This window comes from Schistocerca piceifrons, chromosome 2 (genome assembly GCF_021461385.2).
Source record: "Schistocerca piceifrons isolate TAMUIC-IGC-003096 chromosome 2, iqSchPice1.1, whole genome shotgun sequence".
In the NCBI taxonomy this organism is placed as follows: Eukaryota; Metazoa; Arthropoda; class Insecta; order Orthoptera; family Acrididae; genus Schistocerca; species Schistocerca piceifrons.
The window spans coordinates 999,507,994-999,534,829 of NC_060139.1; the positions used below are offsets into that span (position 1 = coordinate 999,507,994).

At 40.2% G+C, this 26,836-nt stretch overlaps 1 protein-coding gene across 1 annotated transcript in view; it reads left to right on the plus strand.

Moving 5' to 3' along the window:
• The window catches only part of LOC124776048, a 137,453-nt gene that overhangs the window by 90,373 nt on the left and 20,244 nt on the right, over positions 1 to 26,836 (plus strand). The window contains exons 8-9 of the mRNA XM_047250888.1: positions 2,313 to 2,386; positions 7,188 to 7,813. Of these exons, the coding sequence (XP_047106844.1) occupies positions 2,313 to 2,386; positions 7,188 to 7,813 (700 nt within the window). The remainder of the gene's footprint in view (positions 1 to 2,312; positions 2,387 to 7,187; positions 7,814 to 26,836) is intronic.

Here is a 26,836-nt window from a genome sequence, read left to right on the forward strand (position 1 = left end):
CAGTCTATGTTTCGTCTTCCCAACAATATTATCTATGTGGTCTTTCCAATTTAAGTTGTTCGTAATTGTAATTCCTAGGCATTTAGTCAAATTGACAGCCCTTAGATTTGTGCGATTTATCGTATATCCAAAATTTATCGGATTTCTTTTAGTAACCATTTGGATGACCTCGTGTTTTTCTTTGTTTAGTGCCAGTTGCCACTTTTCGTACCATACAGAAATTCTCTCTAGATCATTTTGTAATTGGAATTGATCGTCTCATGATTTTACTAGACGGTAAATTACAGCGTCATCTGCAAACAATCGAAGGGAGCTACTCAGATTATCACCTAGATCATTTATGTAAATCAGGAACAGCAGAGGGCCTATGACACTACCTCGCGGAACGCCAGATATCATTTCTGTTCTACTCCATGATTTAGCATTTATCACTACGAACTGTGATCTCTCTGAGAGGAAATCACGAATCCAGTCACACAACTGAGACGATACCCCGTATGCTCGCAATCTGAGTAATAGTCGATTGTGAGGAACGGTATGAAAAGCCTTCCGGTAATCTAGGAATATGGAATCGATCTGAGATCCCTAGTCGACAGCACTCATTACTTCGTGGGAATAAAGAGCTTTCTGCCGCGCGGGATTGGACGAGCGGTCTGAGGAACTGCAGTCATGGACTGCGCAGCTGATCCCGGCGGAGGTTCGAGTCCTCCCTCGGACATGCGTGTGTGTGTTTGTCCTTAGGATAATTTAGGTTACGTCGTGTGTAAGCTTAGGGACTGATGACCTTAGCAGTTAAGTTCCATAATATTTTTCGCACATTTGAACATTTTTTGAAAGAGCTATCTGTGCTGCACAGTAAACGGTATTTGCTGAATCCGTGTTGGTTTTGCATCAATAAGTTTTTTTCTTCAAGGTGAATCATAATGTTCGAGTACAGTATATGCTCCAAAATCCTACTGCAAATTTAGGTCAGTGATATGGGTCTGTAATTCAATGGGTTACTCCTATTTCCTTTCTTGACCTGTCCTACTTTCCAGTTTTAAGGAACAGGTGTATATGATTATCAATAAAGGCGATAGTGTGTCTGCATACTCTGATAGGAACCTGGTTGGTATACCATCTCAACCGGAAGACTTGCCTCTCTTAAGTGATTTGAGTTGTTTCGCAACACCTAAGATATCCACTTTTATGTCACTCATGCTATGAGCTGTTCTGGTTTCGAATTCTGGAATATTTACTTCGTCTTCTTTCGTGAAGGAATTACTGAAAACTGTATTTAGTAAATCCGCTTTAGTGCACCATCATCGGTAACATTTCCGTCGCTATCGCGCGGTGACGGTATTGACTGTTTTTTGCCACTGGTGTACTTTACATACGACCAGAATCTCTTTGGGTTTCCTACCATATTTTGAGACAATGTTTCATTGTGGAAACTATTAAAAGCATCTCACATTGACGTCCGCACTAAATTTCGAGCTTCCGTGAAACTTAGCCAGTCTTGGGCATTTTGCGTTCTTCTGAATTTGGCATGCTTCCGCAACAGTGTTCTGACGTGTTTTGTGTACCACGATGGATCAGTCCCATCTCTTATTAACTTATGTGGTATGGAGCCACCTATTGCTGTCGATACTGTATCTTTGAATTTGAGCCGTATCTGGTCTGCACTTACATAATTAGCTTGGAAAGAATGGAGACTCTCTCTTAGGAAGGCATCAAGCGAATTTTTATCTGCTGTTTTAAATAGATATATTTTGTGTTTATTTTTAGTGGTTTTGGTTGATATGGTTTTGAGCCTCCTTGTGTTCCCTAATCCCTGTATCCGTCATGACGCTCTCTATTAGATCAGGATTATTTGTGGCTAAGAGGTCAAGCGTGTTTTCACAACCATTTACAATTCGTGTGGGCTCATGAAGTAATTGTTCAATGTAATTCTCAGAGAAACTCAACGCTGTTAGTGCTCGAGATGATTGCTTCGTGCTGGCCTTTCAGTTAACCTGAAATCTGTTTCTTGTCACTCCTCCTAAGCTAGAGGTTCTTCCTGCCTTTCTTTATATTAATATTTACAGCCATATTCAGTGATGCCGTAACGGCGTTGTGATCACTGATTTTCTGTTGCACTCTGAGTACCAGCAGATCTGAGATCTTCTTCACTTTTGTATTGACATCTTACTACTTTCCATAGCTCCACATAGCTCCTGTATCAGCGGAGGTAGTTACGTAGCTGTGCAGTTTCTGTGAAACCGGACGCCGTAATTGCGCTCTGGTGAATGTGGGGGAGTAGGCGGGTATTTGGCCTGCTACGGGTATAAAAGCTCACTGCTGCCTCGGAAGAGTATCAGTCATTGCTCGCTCTCAGCACAACACACAAGCAGCAATGAGGATCCTGGTGAGTACCGACAGTAAATACTTGCTACAATAGAGCCCCCTCATTCGAGTCTAGTGTAGATGCGTTTATGCACCTAAGTATGTGATACACGTTCAATAGAAACATCGAGCGAACGCAAAGGAAGACACATGAGTCTTATCAAGGTTTGTTGGGTTGAACCTCAAGAAAGACATTTTTGGCATTAGACAACGTCTTCCGTAAAACTAATTAAGGATTACAATGCCAATGTTTTGAACCATATGCAGCACTCCTCCACGAAGCGAAGAAACAGGTCAAGGTTTCTTTGAGAAGGAGAGATCACGGCAAAGAATACCAAGAAAGCTGAACTATAAAACATTCGATGCAAAAAGCCTGATGGACAACGGAAACACAATTCGAAGAATACTGAACTGTCAGTCACGCGAAGCAATAGGCCTAATGGCCAACGGAAACACAATTCCAAGAACATCTCTTCAGGCACCCATTTACAAATTAGAATTTAACACAAATTTGACGTCAAGGTTACAAGAACGGCATACTTGCTATGACTGGAAGGATGGAGGAAAAGACTGACCATGGGTTTTTCCGGCAACCATCCCAGTAATTGTCTGATCTAATTTACGGAAACCACGGAAAACGTCAGATAGGGTGGTACAGCTTATTCTTTTCGCGAATACAAATTCTCGAAACCATTGCACCACCTCGCTTGATGAATTTAGGTACAACCCGAATGCTTCAGATTCGGCCCCGATTATCGCTGGAGATCGACTTGGACTAATAAAAAAAATGTAGACGAGAATAATAAACTGCTAGTCTTCCCCGAAGCCTTCACGGAGCGGAAAGACATGATTAAAATGTGACGCAGCTGACCTGGAACATATTTACAGTTACGGAGTCAGATATACATATTTTGTCTAGAAATGAGAATGTAATGTTCCTATACTTACCATGTCAATGCTACCTGTAGATTAAGTACTGAATGTGAATATCATATATTCTAATTTCGTTCGTCAGTTACGTAGTAAAGAATTATTTCGATAGGTTATTCATGGCTCACTTTCATTAATACATAAAATTTATGCTTTAATTTCCCTGCTTACAGACGGTATAAAAATATTTACTTTATTGGCTTTACATATATCACCTAAGGTGCGCTGATTTATTGCGAAATAATTTTGAGTTTTGCAAACGTCACAATCCTGTATTTTTTGTCGTAGCTTTTGAAACTTATAAACTGGTTACACATACATTCATCGTCTTTAGCAAAAGTTTCTTTTCAGTGAGTTAAGTATTATTCCTCCCACCGCATGCTGGACATTAATTATTTGAACATGGAAGAAACCACTTAGATACAGCAGGGCTGCTCCATTGTAGCAGGAAATCTGGTTCCAATTACTCTCCAAAACCGTTGCCCTGTAAAAGAGCTTAACTAAGTCATTTAAACTGTGAAAACCAGTGTAACAGTAGTTTTCTGTTTCCTAAAAAAAGAGTCAATTTTCTATATCATCACATAATGAAGCATCATTTTCTCTTTACCCCTCCATATCTTTTAGCACAAGAAACGTGCACTGTTTCTTTAAATCTTTGTCATAAGTATAAGTAGTATCCAGCAAAATGCAAAATGTCGAAATATCATATACTCTCTTCGAAAAGTTGGTAACATTCTGGATATCTGTGTTATGTAACGTCGACCTAAGGTTTCTAATGATGCAGCTATATGAATGGGCAAGTAATCTTGCTCTATAAGTAAAATTCGAGCATTTTCTGTGTAGTCTACATCAGAGCAGTTGCGACTATTGTAAATAGAAGTATGTACTTTTCTTTCTGACATTCCAGAAGTCTTGCGAACAACAGTGAATGATATAATAGTGACATTTTACTGCAGCAACAGTTGCGAAATGTCATAATGTGAAATTAAAGGCTAACGGTCCAGTTATTTCACCTAGTCCAAGCGCAGTTGCACAATGTTTACTCCGCACTGGAACTCACAGTTCCATGCCGTCAGGTTTCAACATAATTCATACGAAAATATACCGTTGAAATATTACTAAGCATCATATCACAGGGTCAGAGTACGCCGTCGCACCAAACGATCCCAGTTGCTACGTCCAATCTGTGTATCAGTACGCAAAACAAGTCGTGAGTTGAAAAAGTACAACAAACTATTCCTAAATACAATTCACATGCATGAAAATTTTATCTGTTAAAATTTCTTCATTTCAGATAAAATCTGATATCATAATGCTACGTAGACTTTTACGACTAGAGTATATTTCTGTTGAAACTTTCAGGATCAGAAGCTTCAGACGTCTTCTGAAGTAAAAACGCAACTGCTATTTTACTTTCAAAGATGTCTCCCGCAGTCACAGACGAAACGCCAGAGAATAGTTCTATATCAGATTGTTGCAATTGTTCGTAGCGTTTTTTCGTTAGTTTAATAAACACAGCGGATACAAATAACAGAGACTAGTCTTCAATAATACAGTATATTCTCCTTCATTGCTTACAACAGTCTGCTAGCACTGGGTAACATTTCTATTTCGCGACTGTAGTAATCACGTGGTTTTAAAGCGAAAAACTCGTCGACGAATGTTCGCAGCGTATTTTCATCAGGAAAGGACGTTTATTGAAGGCTGTTCAATAGAGAGGGGAACAGCTGAAAATCTGAGGACGCAAGATCAGGTGAATGCGATGGATGCGGAACGACTTTCAAATCCAACTGCTGTTAGTCTGGCAGAATGCGGGCTGGCGTTATCGTAGAGTGGCAACATTTCACGAAGTCTTCCTAGTCATTATTACTGGATTGCTTCTGCAAGACGTCTCAGTTGTTGACAACAAATGTCAGCAGTGATGATTACACCTCGGGGAATCAATTCGTAGTACATTACACCAGATAAATAACATTATCTTTTATGTATGCGCACAGGATTTTCTATGGGGATTTGCTGCTTTGTTTGGACCTCCAAATGACAGAACGATAATATCTAAATTAGCAGCAGCGAACTACAAATAAAAAGTGACAATCGATAAATAAACCCATAGTAACCAGAATACCCACATCCGACCGATAGATCTGTACCTACAGATTGGAAAATTGAGCAGGTCGCACCAGTGTTTAAGAAGGGTGCTAGGAGTAATCCATCGAACTACATACCTATATCATTGACGTCGGTTTGCAGTAGGGTTTTGGAGCATATACTGTATTCAAACATTATGAATCACCTCGAAGGGAACGATCTATTGATACGTAATCAGCACGGTTTCAGAAAACATCGTTCTTGTGCAACGCAGCTAGCTCTTTATTCGCACGAAGTAATGGCCGTTATCGACAGGGGATCTCAAGTTGATTCCGTATTTCTAGATTTCCGGAAAGCTTTTGACACCGTTCCTCACAAGCGACTTCTAATCAAGCTGCGGGCCTATGGGGTATCGTCTCAGTTGTGCGACTGGATTCGTGATTTCCTGTCAGGAAGGTCGCAGTTCGTAGTAATAGACGGCAAATCATCGAGTAAAACTGAAGTGATATCAGGTGTTCCCCAGGGAAGCGTCCTGGGACCTCTGCTGTTCCTGATTTATAAATGACCTGGGTGGCAATCTCAGCAGTTCTCTTAGGTTGTTCGCAGATGATGCTGTAATTTACCGTCTAGTAAGGTCATCCGAAGACCAGTATCAGTTGCAAAGCGATTTAGAAAAGATTGCTGTATGGTGTGGCAGGTGGCAGTTGACGCTAAATAACGAAAAGTGTGAGGTGATCCACATGAGTTCCAAAAGAAATCCGTTGGAATTCGATTACTCGATAAATAGTACAATTCTCAAGGCTGTCAATTCAACTAAGTACCTGGGTGTTAAAATTACGAACAACTTCAGTTGGAAAGACCACATAGATAATATTGTGGGGAAGGTAAGCCAAAGGTTGCGTTTCATAGGCAGGACACTTAGAAGATGCAACAAGTCCACTAAAGAGACAGCTTACACTACACTCGTTCGTCCTCTGTTAGAATATTGCTGCTCGGTGTGGGATCCTTACCAGGTGGGATTGACGGAGGACATCGAAAGGGTGCAAAGAAGGGCAGCTCGTTTTGTATTATCACGTAGTAAGGGAGAGAGTGTGGCAGATATGATACGCGAATTGGGATGGAAGTCACTAAAGCAAAGACGTTTTTCGTTGCGGCGAGATCTACTTACGAAATTTCAGTCACTAACTTTCTCTTCCGAATGCGAAAATATTTTGTTGAGCCCAACCTACATAGGTAGGAATGATCATCAAAATGAAATAAGAGAAATCACAGCTCGAACAGAAAGGTTTAGGTGCTCGTTATTCCCGCGCGCTATTCGGGAGTGGAATGGTAGAGAGATAGTATGATTGTGGTTCGACGAACCCTCTGCCAAGCACTTAAATGTGAATTGCAGAGTAGTCATGTAGATGTAGATGTAGATCTAAAACAGAAGTCCATGAAATTATGCACCAATCTCATACATCGGCCACAACCGTTATGACCTGAAGTTTTAACCAAAAGAAATCAGGTATACTGCATAATCCTCTGGTCTGTATTGCAATACACATTTACTTGGATATACGTCGTAATTTCAACATTCTAAGTTTAATTTTCATAGTTTCACTGGAAACTTAATTGCTTCCACCATAATTCTTTGAGTAACAGCTGATTTTCTGCAATAGAAACAACTGCTGCACACAAAACTGTTAACACATAAGAGTGAATGCGAAATTTCTGTAGTGTGTCAACATGCAACATAACAAATCAGTATTCACAGCTCTATTACCTATCTGATAGTTTGATTACAAACGTCTGATTCTTAACAGGTGTGCGTGTTTCTGTGTGGTGTGGCCCTGTCCGTCCTAGCCGAGGAGGAGCAGCCGGTGAAGGAGAAGCGAGGACTCTCCGGTTCGCTGGGTGGATATAGTGGCGGCTATGGTCTGGGAGGTGGCTTCAGTGGCGGCTATGGAGGCGGCTATGGTGGCGGCTATGGAGGCGGCTATGGAGGCGGCTATGGAGGTGGCTATGGAGGTGGACTCGGAGGCGGCATTGCAGGCGGCATCGGGGCTGGAATTGGAGGGGGACAACCACAGATCACTGTCAACAGAATCCCTGTCCGGGTCCCAGTCCCTGTGGAGAGAATCGTTCGAGTGCCAGTGAAGGTCCCATTCACAGTAACTGTGGACCGGCCTGTCCCTGTGCAGGTACCACAGCCGTACCCCGTCCCTGTAGACAACCCTGTGCCCGTCCCCGTCAAGGTCCCCACCCCAGTGTCCGTCCCAGTTCCTCAGCCCTACGTCGTTAAGCGTCCAGTGCCCTACGTCGTCAGTGCTGGCCACGGCGGTATCGGAGGAGGCCTCGGTGGTGGACTTGGAGGAGGCTACAGTGGCGGCCTTGCTGGAGGATACGGTGGAGCTTCCAGCGGCTTCGGAGGACTTGGAGGCTATGGAAAGTACGGCCACTGAAATCTGCAGCCAAACACAACAACTTGACCCATACACGCCACCAGTATCCGAAAAAATGGAATGTAAAATCTTTTAAAAAAATTAATTATTTAGAATATAATCTTTTCACTTCTTCTTCATTTTCCTAACACTGAGAAAGTATACTTTGATCTCCTCATCTCACAGAAAATGAAGGAAAGCAAGTTATGTTACTATTCTACCTCATATTCAGGGCAAAACAATACTTATTTCATTCTCTATGATGTGATGTTTGTCGTCGGAGAAAAAAAATGTATTTTACACTTTTTTGTTACTGCAAAATATGCAGATTTAGCTTCTTCTTATTGGATGAAGATGTCACAAAAATGACTTGCATAAACTGAAATCATTTTGGGAGAACCTCATATGATGTGATCTTTCTGGTGTTGTGGAATAAAGACTTGAAATGAAACTATGTGCGTATACTTATACATGTGCTTCTTACAGATCTTCTTCTTCTTTAGGTTTTTGAGTTGTAATTTCTCGCTTTGTTGATGAGTCTGTTTGATTTATATCCCACTGGAGAATGCCTCATTACCTGTCAATTGTGACAGTTATGTCAGTATTACGTATGAGCATCACTGACGCTAATATCGCAGTATCAAGAAGTACCATCACAAACACATCCACGTCAGTGTAAGACTCGAAGCCAATACACTATGACCTCTGAGAGCTGACCAGCATAGCCAATTAGTCTGGCTGTTAGCCAAAGTACTAAAATTCAATGTCAGCGTACCTTTAGTGTTTCAACGTTAATTCTGAGAATAAAACCTTTAAGATACACTAGTATGAAATATCTAATCACAATGATTGTTTGTGTACTTGGTTTCTTAATTTCTTTTGCAATAGCTGTTCACATTTCATTCAGTGAAATCTATACTTACAAACAAAAAATAATAATAAATTAACACACTCCCCAAACCTGATTCCCAGTTTGACAGTTAGTTACAGGTTTCATAGAGCACCTTTCTCGATGAACAGTAATGTCATGGAACATGTTAGTTCACAACGTATTAACATAATTAGTTTGGTATGGCTGGTTACTCGTTGTTTACAAATGAGTTCACATTATAGAATAGAATATTTAGTTTAAGGAAATGTCATTGTGTAGATAAGCTAAGACGTCAGAGAATAGCTTCCATTGTACGAGCGAGGACCATAGCGGGCAAAAACTGTGGGAAAACACAGACTTTGCACTATATCAGACAAATAATTGTGGACGTTTAGCGTAAGTGCAACTCTGCCTTGATGAGATTGGCAGCGAAGAGGAAGTCGTGTTGGATCACATCAAACCAAACGTAATGTTAATGACTCAAATAAAAAAAGCTTGTTTGCAAATAACAATTCTACGGGATGGAATATATTGTGCAGAATGAACTACATAACCTACTTCAAATTTCGTTTTTCTATTATATGAATAGCCAAGCTGTGATCTGGACAAAACCAAGACGAGATTGTAAAAAAAAAGAAGCCTCAATAACGTGTGTTTTGTATCACGTCATCAATGTGGGACAGGTGGATAAGGGTCTAGGTGAAGGGAACTGTCCCATTCCCACTAACGACCTCTTGAACAGACACCTGATGCTCATGATGGGTACAAACAGAACTGCCACATCAGTTACCCACACTCAGGAGTTTAGGGCTTTGGCGACTTATGTTTCTGAATCAGCAAATACAGTTCGACACCGCCTGCACTGCGGTGCAACTACGTCAGCTCCTATTACTGAGGCTGCCCCAAATGTTTATCACAGGTTTCTGGAGCTCCAAGAGTGCAATGGATGTCGAACTTGGTAGGACGAATCTCATGTCGTCGTCGAAACCTATTCCTGCATATAGCCACACGATGGCAATATTTGCTTCTGATACCTATGCAAAGCACATCTGTCTATAATTATGTGACAATAATTTCAATTTATTAACACAAACTTAGCAAGAAACCACTCATTACTGTGGGATTAAAGTTGCAGTTTAATGCCAATGATGCCTAGCTAAGTTTCAGTGAGGACACAACGGCCACCCAAATTGGGCAGCCCGTAGTATAACCGCCGGAATTTATTGCTTCAGTGCTTCAACACTTCAATACTTCAATACTACAAATAATGATCACGGGCACGCCTAAAACCTGACGTCGTGTTGTAAGGAAAACTTGCATAAACACATGATGGAAGTACTTTATTTTCGTGTGCACAATTTTGGAACTGAAATTAGACGAAAAAATTTTGTTCCTGTGATAACTGGAAGACGGATGTAGATATTGTCAATGATTCAGTATCCTCCAGCAATGCATTTATATAATAAGAGTTTAACATGTCAATAGCAAAAAATTCTTACACACATTCACGTTTACTACATTATTAATCACGCGTAATAATACTGTAAACAGTCTTAAATGGGTTTTGCAGCTAGTAACATTGTGTGAAGTCACAGAATGATTTTTAAATATTAAATATCGTCAGGAATAATTCTTGTAGCGAAACAAAGTAAACTTTAGTACTGTTATGTGAAGTAGGGATCAGTTAATTGAATTGGGTTAACAGTACACTATTTATCCATTCATTGATCACAAAACTAAGTAGCATCCTACAAGTATAATATTGATTTGTTCTAAAAAAATTCATTCATTAAATTGATTTAAATCGAATAGCATTCTTCCTGTACAAATTTTAATAGCATAAAAAGGAAGGGTAAGAGAATAATGCTTTTAATTTAGCACCATATTCAATACGGTAATACAAAGGACAACAAGCTGGCGCAAGCAAATTAATAACTATATTTAGTCCAAGAGCATCAAAAAATTACCATGCAACCGATTAAAACCTCTTAAGAGCAGTAAGAAGATAAATAAAATTAAAATGAAGCTTTCCTTTTCAGGAACCAAGATTCTTGCCATCTGAATACTGTTATTAGATACAACATGATACTCGAACCACAGTCGATCAACCCAAACATGAACAAGAAATATCTCAGAAACTAATATGAAACAAATCAGTATTACAAACAGAGAAAACCATGTCTTCTATTAGCTACAGGGACTACTACAGGTCTGCATCCGTGCAACAATACCGTTAATTGTACTGCACAAAATGTAGCATCCAAAATGTCCACTGACCACATACACTCGTTGAAGAGCTGTAAAATTCTACAGCAAACATTACTGTAGGCCACCAGTACAATACATTCATTTTTAACACACTATGAACACACTGCATGTAGGTTGTCGCAAATAATGCCAGACATAGTATCCATCGGATTACAGTACCCATTCACATCAGAATGTTGCTTGCCACAGTTACTTATGCACTCATTATGGCTACTATGTAACTGTGTTTATGACCTAAACAGAACATAGACACTTTATCAGTAAATCCATAACCTACAGGTTGCAACGCCTCAAGGCCTCTCAGCTCAGTAACCTCACACTAACTCCATGTATGCAGATCGCCACATATCAACACCTCCTGGCCTAGCTGCCAGGCAACTGCCTCTGCCCTTGTAGCTCTTCGAAATAGTGCCACACTCAGCACGTACTTCCTCCCTCCCCCCACCCTCCTCCCTCCTAAACCGGCAACCTGCTATGGAGAATCAGACTAGCACTTAGAACCTGGGTTAATCTCAGAGAGGTGAAACCTAATTTCCTTCCACGTAACTAGATCACTGAACAAACAAATGAAGGAGGTATAACCTTTTAACCTCCAACGGAACCTTAAATCTGGGCAATAATTTCTTCCTCGCCCTTACAGAATTCCTAACAAAAACCTTGTACCAACTCACTTTGTGTTTGGTCACCACATTACAGTGTTTGGCTACCCTCTTGTGTGTATGCTGAATATTCCTTTTAGCCGACCCCCATTGTGCAACCATCTGTTGAACATCTCTCTTTTGAAGGAAGAGGTCATCAATAGACCGAAATCGCACAGCACAGTCGCTGTACAGTAGCCCAAAAGCAAGGTGATTACTTTCATGAGGAATGGTGTTAAATACCATCGTTAATCATCCACTTTGGTTCCATCGTTAACCATCCACTTTGGCTATTACTCTGACAGGCTATTGGGGCTGTCTAAGTGTTATATGAATGTGCTCCGCATGAGATGGATTAAGGTATCAAGGTTGATGTTATTACACGACGCACTCCCATGCCCAGCCAAAATTTATTGAACGTATGTGCAGTAAATGGAGTCGCATTATCAGTTACTATAGATTGAAGAGGTCCAGAGGTACCGAAAATGCCCTGTAAACTTTGGATCACTACTTAAGTCGTCACCAAAAGTGTAGGCAGTAATCAGACGAAGTCTGATTTTCTCGCATGCCTTATACACTGCTAAATGTGCTCCCACAAGAGATTCATACAGCTACAGAACCAGATCCTTGGGCACAACTTTCTTAAAGTGATTATTCCTGCATGATGTACAGCATACTACTTTCTACTCTCAAAATAGAATTTCGTATTTTCACCTTTCTGAACCCTCTACTCGAAAGATGCATGTACATAATTTTATAGGTAATTTTCTTGTTTGTGGATGTCTTACGACACGCATGTAATATCTGATCGTTTAGTTGCGCGCGCACAGACGCATCAGAAATGCTGCCCTCCACGGAGGCTATTTAGGTCATACTTTTAGGCAAAGATGCGCCAGTGTTGATCACGGGCAGGGGAAGTAGGAGTTGTAGTGCGGTGTTATGGCAGTTAGCTTGTACAGGAAGAACGCAGAATATGCTCTTGAGAACTATTTTATTGATCTGATGGAAGGTATTATTATTATTATTATTATTATTACAAAAGGAGCATTATCATTATTCATTGAGATGGGTATACTAAGATTCACGCTGTTCTGAGAAGAATGGGATTTAAGTTAACAAACATATGTTACTTGATTACGGCAGCATTTAGTTACGCATTGTTGGTTCAATACAGACACACAAAGCAGGAATTTCTTGCTGTTTTTGTAAATTCTATCCAATTATTGCTAAAGGATCTGAAAAGAAGAAAAGAATTTAATCATTAGCACGATGACTTTTGTGTTAGAGTAAATTTTCATGTTGAGCTACGATTTCGTATTTCTCGTCTTGGTTTTACGTAACTGTAATTTGTAACGAAATATTATGTTCTTATTGGTTGCCAGCTCTTCAATGGTGAAATTTTGTAAATGGAATTGTGTCAAGAGATTCTTGGGGGGGTGGCGACAGGAATGACATCCGACCACCCTCTGACATTAACATCGCTAAATCCATAGTAACATGGCCGACCCCGCGTTGAATTGTGACAACGGCCCAATGTAGATGAAATAACAATGTTGCATATAATTACTCTCATTAAAGTTCAAAGTTATTTTTTTTGTAACAGACAGTGTTTGAAACGTCCCCTTTGAACAATTTATACATGACTGTGCTTAAACTGACATACAATATTTTTAGCGCAACGCAATCTGACTTTCAAAAATCCCCACAAAAGAATGGCCCTGACTAACATTAACCTATACGTTTCACAAATCACTTACCTCACAAAAATCTTGGTTACTCGAACTACTGCAATACAGCGAGCACCACTACTACCAGCTAAATAAAAGATTCAAACTACGGAAGGCACTAACTACTGATAGGGATAGTTAGCAAATGAAAGATATTAATAGAGAACAAACAATGTACTTACCTTAATATCATAAAAAGTCATAATATGTATAGGAGTTCATAACATCCATTCTTACAAATATCAAAACTCCGCCATTTCTCTCTCCACATCCACCACTACTGGCGGCTCACCTCCAACTGCACAACGCTACGCGCTGTTAACATCCAGCTGCCCAACACTACAAAGGCATATATTCCAACAACAATGCAAACCAGCCACAGACTGCACACAGCACATACAGTGATTTTCATTCAGAGCGCTACGTAACGTTGCCAATAAAAAAAAAAACATAAACAGCCTACTTACATGTTGATTCAGACAGATCATATTTCATTTAGATTCACGCAGTCAGCTTTGGTTCTCATTCTCGCTGACAGATTTAGTTCTTGAGAGTAAACTATTTCTTTCCTATTAATGGAATTTTTCGGTATGTAATAGCTTACATTCAGAAAGAGACTGTAAATTCAGGAAGAGGCAATTCAAAACCAAAGCGAACAGGTGCACATTCACATAATCTGTGTTCTCTTTTTTATTTATTTAGTTAACTTTCATCCTCAGTTTCATTATTGCTTTCGTCTTGATCATGGAACTCCCTAATATAATGAAATAGGTGCTGAATCTGAGTCAAAATCGAAGTCACCATTGGACCTGAACAACAGTCCTGCACTAGCCTATCGTCTCCTGGGTTATTCTCACTACATTCAAACCTACGACTTCATGCCAAAATAACTGCCAGAGGTTCCAAATCAGAGTACCTTTTTCCACTCCATTTAATTGCCTCGATTCATAGGCTTTGTGTTAATATTCCCTTCTTGCTGTTGCAGCGGGACCAACTACCCCTAAAAATGCTTGGTTTAATGCCAAAACTGAGACTTCTTGGGATGATCCAAAAGAAATTTACGTCATTTTTTGCTCATGACGTCAGCAAAGAGGCACGTATGAAAAGTAAATTTATCCTGGCGCATATCAAGTCATTGTCATTAATAAATAATTGCTAACGAAAGTTGCCTTTTGTCAATAGACATTAGGAGGCGTCTACTGGTAATAAATATTATCTTTTATTAATTTTACAATGCCAGGAAACGTTGATAGTTATAAATAAATGAATAGCTTTGGCATAATCGAAGATTTACGATCTTATACGAATTATATCTATTTTAAGCTGAAGTTGCAGACTGTGCGCCATAGTCGGGAGTCGTCGATGGAATGGCTTTCGATATAGTCATGGAGTAGACCATGCTCTCGTACCGTTAATAGTTAGCTTATAATCAGTGTGAACAAGTTCATTTTAGGGTGTTTCTTAAATAAACGCACCATAATGGCAGCCAGTGAAAATTTATTTGCACAAAAATACTTCTTCCCGCTTCATTACGTGAAACATACACAGCACTTTCAGAATGCGGCGGCCCTGCTTCAGCTCTGCAAGGGGAGCACCTCCACATAACAGGTAGGAAGAATTTCTAGGCGCGGCTTACTAAATAAGTCAGAGGACGGACTGGCCTAATTATCGAAAAACTCGGGTGGGAAAGCGTGGCCACTTGTACTGTACGGCCCTTATACCGCTACCTATGGACTCACCGATTAAACTGAGACATTTCTGGAGGTTTAGTACGAATGGGGGTTCTTGCATCTCTCATCCCTGGCGGGAAATGTATCTCGCAAATCTGGATAGATTACAGTGGATCCTTTTACCACGTCTTCGCAATTTGGACAATTTGTGGTGGATGCCTCTTGCACTTGACATCTTGTGACTGAAATACGTCTGAACAGAAATAACTTGTGACGGAAAAAACTGATTATTGCAAATTTATGGCCAAATAGGAAGTGCCATTTCGATGAAAAAGAAGCGGGAAGTAAACAACAAATGTTATAAGTGATTGAAATGTGTAACACTAAAACCGTGTGAGTCAGGTAATGTAGGAAGTGTGTCACGTAAAGTGATAAGTCTCACATAGCGAAAAATACAATTCGCGTCACTGGAGTACGAACATTTCGCGAGTGAAGAGTAGTGAACGATCGTGGAGAAGAGATCGTAGAAGAAGAAAGAAGACAGCGACGTCCAACATAGTAAGCAAGCCGCGTAACCGGAGTAAACAACGCGACGCAATGGCACTGCGTTGATAGCAACTCAGCTCAAAACAGCAGCTGAGGAGGAGTGTGCTGGAGGCGCTCTAACTCGGGTACGGAGTTCGATGCACTGTGTCAAAGGAGCATTACTGCATCCTGTAAAATACATAATTTTAAAAGTAGGTTAAAGTGACAGAATAGTGTTGTATGTAGTCAGTGTTAGAAGTACTAAAAGTAAAATGAGCATACCAAATATTTGCGAGAATGTGGCTTAGGAGACCTCTGACTTATCAGAAACGCATGATTTATTTCCGCTGTAGTCAGGATAAATGACATTCTAGGCAACGAGCGGCAGGAAGTCCCATTAAATGCTTTAGATACCACAGAAAATGCTGCTGAGTCAGAGACTCAGACAATGGTTAAGAAAAATATGACGACAGAAAATGATCGTAATAGAATTAATGGTTCAGACTTTAATATGGAAGCCGTTTTTTCAGTTATGATGAGTAAACTAGAGGAAAGTGCTAGAGAAACTAAACCAAAAACTGGAAACTACTAACAAAAAAACAAAAGAAACTGATAGGGAAACTAACAAGAAAGTACAAGAAAATAACCGATAACACAAAGTAACCAATAATACAATAGAGGAAAGTGCTAAAGATACTAAAGAAGATAAAAATTACGGAAGAAATTAATAAAAACACACATGATAAGCTAGATAAATTTATTATAGTTATTAAGCAAAATTTAAGAGTGGTAGATGAAAAAACTGAGAATATAATCAACGAACAGCGGGCAGTGGCTCAAAATTATGAATAAAAGTGTCACTGCTGGGGAAGTAGCCGTAGTAAATCACAGTAAATTTATTAAATAGTTACAACACAGTGTTAAAATTTTAGACCAAAATTGTCTTAGAGAGACTGAAGAATATAATTCGTTGATTTCCAAATTGACGACCGTGCAGCTTCTCTAGAACAAATGATAGAGAAGCTGCACGGTCATCAACGGTATCTATTCATTCGAGAACAGTTACTATGTTCATATATGGTTGAAGGCTACCCGGCCATTGACCTTCGTCTTTGCTAATGAGCACAGGTTACCCAAACTCTTGCGGGAATCGTCACCTTAGTGGCGCGAGTAATGAGTAGATGGGCAAATATCTATTAGGAACATTACGTACGTAGATTGTGGACAGTTGGGAATGTGGGTCTCACGGGAAGCGTAGCCGGTACGGTAGCTCAGCGTGTTCGGTCAGAGAGCCGGTTGGCCTCTGTAATAATAATAAAAAAAATTTAAAAAAATTGAGTGTAAGGATCAACAGACGAACTTGAACGGATGTCATGTGTCGTCCGCAACGACCAAACACAACAATCAATAACGACCAAAATGAAAAAAAGAATAAAGAAAAAAGAAAAAGTCTGCCATGTAAGCAGGAGATCCCGGGTTCGAGTCCCGGTCGGGGCACACATATGCAGCTGTCCCCATCGCGGTATATCAACAACACCTCTTGGGAGCTGAGGGTTTCAATTAATTATCATTTAATAAATATTTGCTAACAAATGTTGCCTTTTGCTACTCGGATATTAGGAGAAGTTTACAGGTAATAAATGTTATCTTTCGGTAATTTTACAACGGCAGGAAACGTTGATATTAATAAATAAATGAATGACTTTGGCATAACCCAAGACGCACGATCTTATACGAACCATACCGACTGCATGCTCAGGTTACAGATTTTGCGCCAAAGTCGGCAGTCGTCGACAGAATGCCTTCCCATTAAGTCATACATTAGACTAAGGTCTCGTACCGTTAAAATTTAGCTTACAATTAGTGCGAACAAGTTAATTTTACAGTGTGTCTTAAAAAAAAACACCATAATGGTATCCCATGTAAAAATTATTTGGGCAAAAAACTTCTTCCCGCTTCATTGCGTAAAACATAGACAGCAGGAGGAGCAGCTTAATTTTCTCAAAACTCGAGTGGGAAAGCATGGTCAGTGGTACGCCCCTTTTACCACCATTTACGGACTCACCGGCTAAACTGAGACATTTCTGGACGTTTAGTACGAGTGGGATTTCTTGCAAGATGAATCCTCCAAGTTTCTACTAGCTTGGTATGCTTTTTTATAAAAGTTTTACCCATCTAAGTCTCTATGCTCCCACATTCTTCCTCTTACTACGCAGTTATCTCTCCGTTAATCCACAACTTCAGTTGCCTGTATTTGCCGTATCACCTCATATAACTGAGCCAATGTCTTAGAGCTACAACAGAATACTGCTTTCTGTCTACTCTCGGGATTCAGCCCACTAAAATATAACTTACATCCTGCTCTTCAGTTTACATCAATTCCAAGGTCGTTACACTCCTTTCAACTCGCTCTTCACTATTAACGATTCGTCAGTGCTCGGATTCTACCTTTATGACGACAGATTAACTCTTGTAAAGCTCTGAGCGAAATAAACCAACAAATTCTAACCCAGATTTGTTGCCATGTACTATTTTCCAGTATGCCCCGCAATACTTTTTCACACAGATGATCCTTCACCTTAACGGCGATAATGTTAAAGCATCTACATCACTCATTTCAAAGACATACTCTATACTGAAACCCCATAGGCTCGATTAAGAGGTCAACTGAATTAAAAGATAAATGAGAACATTCACATCCTGGAACGGATTCTCCAACATAGGAAACATAGTGTCAAGGATCATTCACCGCGACGCACTGTCGAAAACTCTCTGATCAACTTTACCAAACTCACTCAGATTTTTATTACTGGCTTGGAACCCCTACATTAACAACGTTATAGATCTCCAAACACTGTTCCATATCGTTTAGCTCAATCATTCTGCCCCCATAATGTTTAAAAGGGTCCGGCCACCTCCATACGTACAACCGTCCACATCTTGCAGGAGCTGAAACATTTCTTCAAGTCAGGCAAAAACTGCAGCGGCAGCCAAACTTACCTCACTGGGCGCTGTAAATTGTTGAACCACTGATGAATTTCTATTTTGGCATGCTTGTTCAACCAGCTCACAGGCAGTACCTTTAGGTTCTTGCTTTCGTCACTATAATTCACAAATTACCTCGCCATGTCTCAGGAAGCCGGATGCTTTACATCGCCAGACAATCTGCAAAATATCAATAGCCTAAGCAAACGGAAAGCTACAGTAATTCCGTAGAAAAAACTATTGCCCTCTCAATCAACCGTGCTCTGCTGCCATATGTTGCGTGAAGTAGCGCACTTAGATAGAAAGGTGGAATCCATTGACTGAGTTCGGGTTAACCGTGAAACACTTATTCATTTATCGATAACATAAGTAAGCAGCTTCCTAGAATTATGAATTAAAGCGTAACAATAACAAGATAAATACAGTTAAGAACCAAGCTTCCCCTTTGTAGGAAGCTAGAAGTTTGGCATATACTGCTGTCACATACACTTGTTCAAGGTCTGTAATAACACATCAGACATAAAACACTGTGGACCATCAGATTAATACAGTCAATTGTTAACACAGTCAGTCGAAACAATGCACATAGGTAGTTATTAGATATGCCGATTAGAGTATCCCTCAGATTACAGTAGCCTGCCTGTCCAAAATTGAATGTTACTTGCCACGATCAATTCTGCGCATATTGTGCCCATAACATGACTCCATGTGTCTGACATACACGGAACATAGACACACTATCAGCAAATCCATAACCCACAGGCTGCAGCGCATCAAGACTGCTCAGCTCCGCAAGGACACAAGAACTCCGTGCATGGGGACGGCCACATATCCGCAAGCCCGCTCTCAACTCGGAAACTACGGCCGAGAAATCGCGTCTGTCCTCGCAGTTCATGGCCAACCTAGAAGATTAAGTCAAAATAGGGTCACACCTCGGAGCAGTACCTAACAACATTGCTGAAGCCAGTTTGTATTCTCATTTCAAAATAATAAATTACAAGGCCTGTTCAGAAAGTAAGCTCCGATTGATTGCCAAATTGAAACCACAGTGAACATCAGAAATGTTTTACTTGTAACAATTAGCTACACCTTTCAGCTACTTCTCTACGTAGTCGCCGTTCTGACTTAGACTTTTGTCATAGCGTTGTACCAACTTTTCAATAGCCTCATCATAGAAGGCAGCCGCCAGTGCTTTCCGCCAATTCTCCACGCTGGCCTACACCTCGTTGTCTGTGTCAAAATGTTGTCTTCAAAGACAGCGGTTCATGTGACCAGAGATGAAACTCAGGGGGAGACAATTGCGGACTGTATTGTGGGTAATCTAACATTTCCATTTGAAAACAATGCAGGAGCATCTTCATTGCCCCTGCAGAATGCGGCTGAGAATTGTCGTGAAGACGAAACAGCACGACAGTTATGTAATGTTAGCTGCATAGCTTCAGGAGAAATTTCACACCAGGCCCTCATACTTGGCGGCAGACACTATTTTCTAGACATCTTTACGCACTCACTGCGAGCTCAGAAATGAGAAGAGCGACGTGATGCTGACTGGGGTTATACTAGAGACACTACCCAACACATCTGTGCAAAGCTTTATCGGATTTTCATAGTCGTTTCCATTTCGCGACCGATCGGAGCTTACTTTCTGAACGCCCCTCGTATATTGTTTATTATCATGGGTTAAAAATTATTTAAACGGGCAACTTTGCCGAAACCACTCTTAACCCTGACGAAAGTAAGAATTCAAAGTAATCATTGAGAGCTACGCTTTACAAAGTTTGGTGGCATACTTATTGCTGTATGCACATTGTTGTAGCGGATATAATGACTTTAGTGGTTGACTGGTATTTTTCACTTTCTCTTTCAGCGCCTCTGTGGCGGGTTTATGACTGATAACACGTTGTGATAAACATCTCCCTTCATTATCACAATACATCGCCTCCTCACTATAGCGTTTCTTTTTAAATCAGAAGCTAAAATTTGGCACAGAATTACTTTCTTTTTATGAGTGCGCGATGTGTAAATGTAAAGACTTTGAATACGGTGCATATTTTTAACTTAGAAACCTGGAGGGCTAGATGTACGCAAGTTATTTTTTGTCCACTTTTTTTCGTGTGTCGCTTCCTTGCTCACTCATCTTTCTCTGTCCAATTGTTACAGAGGCAATATGTAACAATACCAGAGAAGGAAAGTTGCTACTCACTATATAGTGGAGATGCTGAGTCGCGATAATCACAATAAAAAGATTCACACAATTAAAGCTTTCGGTCATTAAGGCCATTGTCAGCAGTAGACACACATACACTCACACACGCACAGACATACACACACACACACACACACACACACACACACACACACACACAGATACTCACATAAACGCAACTTGCACACACATCTGCAGTCTCAGAGAGCTGAGACCACACTGCACTGGCCGAAAGCTTTAATTGTGTGAAACTTTTTATTGTGCCTATCGCGACTCAACATCTCCTCTATATGGTGAGTAGCAACTTTCCTTCTCTGGTATTGTTACATTCCATCCCGGATCTTCCATTGCTTGATTTTTGCCAGTGGCAATATGTAAGTTATTCTACTGTCACTTACGAAATAATAACTTGAAAATTGCTTCGCGGTGTTTTGTTTCTTTATGTCCGGTGACATAGCTTATTTGAATTCATATTTCCTTTATGAAGTATTTTACTTATATTGATAGAGGCTGTTTTCTTCAAAAGGTTGTTCACTGATAAAATGATCCGAGCTTTATTTGTCCTCTTTCGTTAAACTTTCTGTTATTAGAGAAAGAACCTATCTTCGTCAATGTAGGAATCCGATTATCTTAATTCCTTCGTTATTTTAGTGCAAGAACTTTATTAAATTTTCACTTCGAGCGTTCCTAAGGAATGATGGCAAACGACCAAAACATGTTGTTCTGAGACGTAATACTTTTTATTTTTCACCGATGAGAAACACTGATGATATTTCTTTTTTTATGTTACGACAGGTTACTCATAAAAAGGGTAAATGCCGAGTATACAACACAATGAAAATCCCACCGTTGTTCTAAAGCGCATTCTTGCCACGACAAAAATAGGAACGCGCAATTTTGAATCATTAGCAGTTCTTAACGTTGTTCAGCTGGAAAACTGTTCTACTGTAGAACTTTCTCCTTCGAGTGGGCACATTTCAGCTCATATATGGTATACCTCAAGTAGCATCTTTTACTCCAGACACCACAAGCTTACACAGCTGTATCGAGAAAACATAGACTCTCATACAAATCACAGACAAACTCAAAGGATCGATAAGTGATTCGGCAATAGTATAGAAAACCAAGTGGAGGCAGCAACTGTTTTAGAAAGTGTCTGATTGTTTTACACAGAGAGGTTTCACGAGAGCAGCGTTCTGTTACAGTTATGTCTGTACTAACAAACATCAGTTGCTGTGAACAAACAGGTAAGCCACTTGCAGTGCGAACACAGAAATGAACACAGTACTTTTACGATAAGCTGCAAGAATATTTTAGTTGAGAAAGAAAAGTCATTATAGTCTGTGATATCTCAAAGCGCTAGGTGGTAACAGATTTCGGCACTACAACAGGACCAAATAAAAAGCGTCTCAGAAATTGAGATTAAACGTTTTCGTATTTCCAACGGCCAAGAATTTTTATTTTTTTATTTTCTAGCAGTACACAGTCAGAGCAAAACGTGGAAGTATCGTCGAATTAAATCGAGCTCTGTTACACTACCGTGCATACACTCTAAGACAAAAAAAAAGACGCACCACGAAGGAATTTATCGAATGGTACGGAAGCCGGTATATGTGAGCTACATGTACAAACAAACGAATGATTATAATTTCAGAAAAAATGTACGATTTGTTCAAGAGAAAGAGCTTCACAAATTGCGCAAGTCAGTAACGCGTTAGCCCACCTCTGGCCGTCATGCAAGCAGTTACTCGGCATTGAGTGAGTTATTGGATGTCCTTCTGAGGCACAGCGTGCCAAACTCAGTCCAACTGACACGTTATATTGTCAAAAGTCCGTGCTGGTTGTAGGGCACTACCCATAATGCTCCAAACAGGGCCCCGCTCACAGTGCTCCAAACATTCTCAATTCGGGAGAGATCCGACGACCTTACTGGCCAAGTCAGGCTTTGGAAAACGTGAAGGCAGGTATTGGGAACGCTGGGAGGTGAAGAGAACGGCACAGAAGAGTAAGTCGAGATGGCCGCATAATACCAGAAAGGGAAGCTGACGGCAGGAGAAAATAATTTCTCCTGCACTAGATAATACATTTCTACAACTCGACAGTGCTCTGATCGGTGCCTTTTCGCTCACTGTGACAGAGCTATATGGACAAGGAAGGGAAACCCCAGCTCCAAAACTCTCCAAATATCCACGCAAAGCAGATCCCAAAGAGCGTTCGTTCATAAATTTGGCTAGGAAAGATAACCGTCGATACCCTACAGCTATTCCCGTCTCAAAAAGAATTTTAAGCCACAAAGTGGGTACCATGTGAGGGTACATAGAAGTTTATCATGGTTGAATTTTAGCCATAGCTCTGATGTGAACTCGTAGGAGACCTCGTAACTGTATGAGGCGAAATACCTGTGAGACTCTTTCCTCTTGATGACTTTTGGTGTTACATCGTCCTTGCACTACATGTTAGACAAGCATTGCGCTGCATCACCCAACTGCAGTTTAAGCCCCACTGCAATTGTGCACACTTCCTCTCCCGTTTCTTCCACAGGCTCGAAAACATATGACTAGTTTTCACACGCAGAAGAGTAATTCTTAGTATTGTGTTTAGGTAGGAACGGGGAAAAAAGTTGTTTTAATATGCTGAAAATCCAAATCTTATACATGTGCTTATTAACGACACAGTGAAGCACATTATTTTGCTTGCGTACGACTATCTCATGCGCATTGTTAAAATGTTGATGTCGTGAATTTCCAGTCTCCTAATTCACCCTAGTGTTTCTTCAAGTTTTGAATATATTTTTAGTGTTTCCAAAGATCAATGACTTATGAAAAGGGAGAAGGTAGGAAGATTCGGGCTAAACACCTTGTCTACGACTAGGTCACAACAGTACACGCTCTGGCTGAATGAAGACGAGGAAGTACATCGGTTGCGTTCTTCTGAAAAGAACTAGCCTTGCATTCGCTTTAAGGGTTCTAGGAACACCGCAGAAAGCTCTGATATGGTTGGATGGATGAGATTTTGAACCTCGCTCCTTCGTTTCATACTGGCGACAGAAAAAGAAAGGAAGAGATATTTAATTTGCAATTTGCTTCAATGAATATTAAACTTGAAGCATTAAAGTTGGAATGAATGTCATTTAACTGTTAAGTTAAATAATGTGCTTCACAGAGAAGTTTCGTCTTCATTAATACAGCCTTTTCAATGGATCTAAAGTTGCAGGACCGCACAGCTATGCCTATGTTCAGTAAGTTTACTTGGATGATGTAGGTTCGAACAGTCGCCGTAATGATCAAATGGTAGCGATAGGAAGCTGTAGCCTCAACACTACGCAACGCTACTGTTGCACTTCCCTCTCCCGAAAAATTTATTTATTCTCACGTTAGACATGCATGGCCAACTACACTCGTGGCACACTCTGGGGTATATGAATGTAGTCCTCTCAATTATGGGGGAGAAAATAATAGTAAATTACAGTTCCATTGCAAAGACGGCCTATAGCGACGCTTGCAATCTAAAACGCTCATAAAGCCACTGAGAGGAATGTCTAGTCGTGCGTATATGTAAACTTGAAGCACAAACTTCCGAAGGTGTTAAAATGGTGAACTTGCTCGCCTTTGAAAAATATTTATTTAGACAGTAGTTCTCTTTAACAAAACAACTACTTGCGTATTTCTATTCAAAAGATATTACGTCTCCGTGTTTAATGAAACTTCATTCTTTAAGCAAATGCGTAATGCAATCATACAATTAGATCCGCTCATACAGCACGTATTTCTAGTCCAGTAGTTCAAGCCATAGCACAAAGTATTATTAAGCCAGTGTCAAGGACACTGTAACAGCAAGAAGTAGCATCACCTCCACAAAGATTATTCTCGCAGTCATTTTCTTTGGCTTCCGCAAATGCGTTATTTCTCAAGTGCGCACAGCGTCGAGTTCGTAGAAATGGAAATGTCGTGTGGGTAGGGCCTCCCGTCGGGTAGACCGTTCACCTGGTGCAGGTCTTTCGATATGACGCCACTTCGGCGACCTGCGCGCCGATGGGGATGAAATGATGATGATTAGGACAGCACAACACCCAGTCCCTGACGCGGAGAAAATTGAGAAAATTTCCGACCCAGCCGGGAATCGAACCCGGGCCCTTAGCATTGACAGTCTGTCACGCTGACCACTCAGCTACCGGGGCGGACTGTAGAATTAGTCTGTATCATGAAGCACTGCGAACACAGGTGATACACACAACCCATCTCAAAATTAGCTAAATTACAATTTGTGCCGTATAACACTGTCAACACAGCTGACATACACAAACCATCTAAAAATTAGCTCGTTTCTAATCTCGTAAGTCGATTCGTGTCAATAGATTCGGATACAAATCAGATGGCTTAACTGCCGTTCTACTCACTATGCGCAGTGATAGGTACTCTGTGCTTCTATGGCGGTTTTCTCAAACGCAAACAGGTGGATGTTTCATGGACTCGTACATACAAATACGAGTGCCGTTCAGTAAGTAATGCAACACATTTTTAAGTTTCCGCTATTCCATCTATAAAAACGGAATCTTATAGGATACCTTTGTTGCCTGTCTGGCAGACAGTTGAGAACTCTATCACTCAGAACGTATCAAGTTCAAGTTTCTGTCATATGTTAAGGTCTACGGTCCCTTGACAATGTAAAAGTTTTAAGCGTCTAACTGAATTCAGTCAAAATATGCGGCCTTTTACGAAAACTCACTCATGGCAACTTATCGGGTTCTTCCCGTCGACCTACAATCATGAAATTTGGCAAGAAGCAACGTATCACAGGACACGTAAAGGGAAAATCCGAAACTGTTCGTTTGTAATCATACTACACGAAAGAAAAATATCTCTTTTCTTTTGTTATACGACTTGATATTTGAAATTGAAACATTCTCGAAAGTTTTGGAATTCCTGGTGCCGATGTGTCTTCAATGTCGGCAACAGGCCAACATGGTCAATATCCTCGCTTCCCGGAGTGGATTAACTGTCTACATGTATAATTAAGTTTCTACTGGGCAATTGTTTTTCTCGGCCAGTTTCGGTTGAAAAAATGCGGCATTTGTTGTGGGACATCGAGGAATATACTCGCTTTAGTCCCTAAACTTTCATGAAGTTCCAATTTGTGGCGGCGCTATGTGTAGCTTTCAAAATGGTGTCCGCAACGGAGGTGCGTTCCAAGCAGTGAGCTGTCACATAATGTGTTAATCGTGGAACGCTATTAGAACAACAGATCAACATGTTATCTGAAGTCAACGTAGCTCCATACAAAGTCGCTTAACTGTTGGGAACGGTTTATTAAATACACGTAGCTATCCCATGAACGGTTCTAGTGCACAAGAATTGCTGTTGTCCTGCTCAAAACCATTATGAAGTGGAGAGAATGCATTTGCATCGCGTCAAAGTACTCTGTCCTCTTTATTACGTTCGTCTTTTTTCGATTTACTCTCAATTTAGAATATGTGTTCACATATTCTCCATTCTTTTCAGTAGGTTCTGCAATTCTTCCTGATATTGTCACTTATGTACATATTGTTCATATGGATATAATTACATATCCTATAGATCACAGTGGTTTTTCTCCGAATGTAAAACATATTACATTGTCGTACACATACACGCTAATTATCTTGCGACAATATTGATGGTTTGATACGTTCATTTATTAACGATTCGTTCATTTCACTGTTATTAAATGAACATGAGGTATTGCGTGAAGTAATTTCGAAAGCAAAACCTGCACTGTATCAGTATTCTTAATTTATAATACTCTGCTGCGACGCTACTTACAATTTTTCAGTTGCAATTATATCGGTTTTCTGATTGTCCACTTTTCCGTAAATTTAAATGTATCTTCTTTCTCATTCTACAAGGAAATTGTAACCTCCTAAGTGTTAAAAATATATAATAACCTCCCAACAGTAAAATAAAATATATTTATATTGCATTCACATTTAGCGTAACCTCCCCATAAAAAAAATGTGACTCATAAGTAACCTTTCAATAATTAACTGTGAATTTAAACTGGTAAATTTTGGACGTCAACAGTTCTGCGTCATGGCCCTGAAAATTCATTCTGAATAAATTGAAAGTTCTTACCTCAATAAAGTCGCCGGATAACGCATATATATCT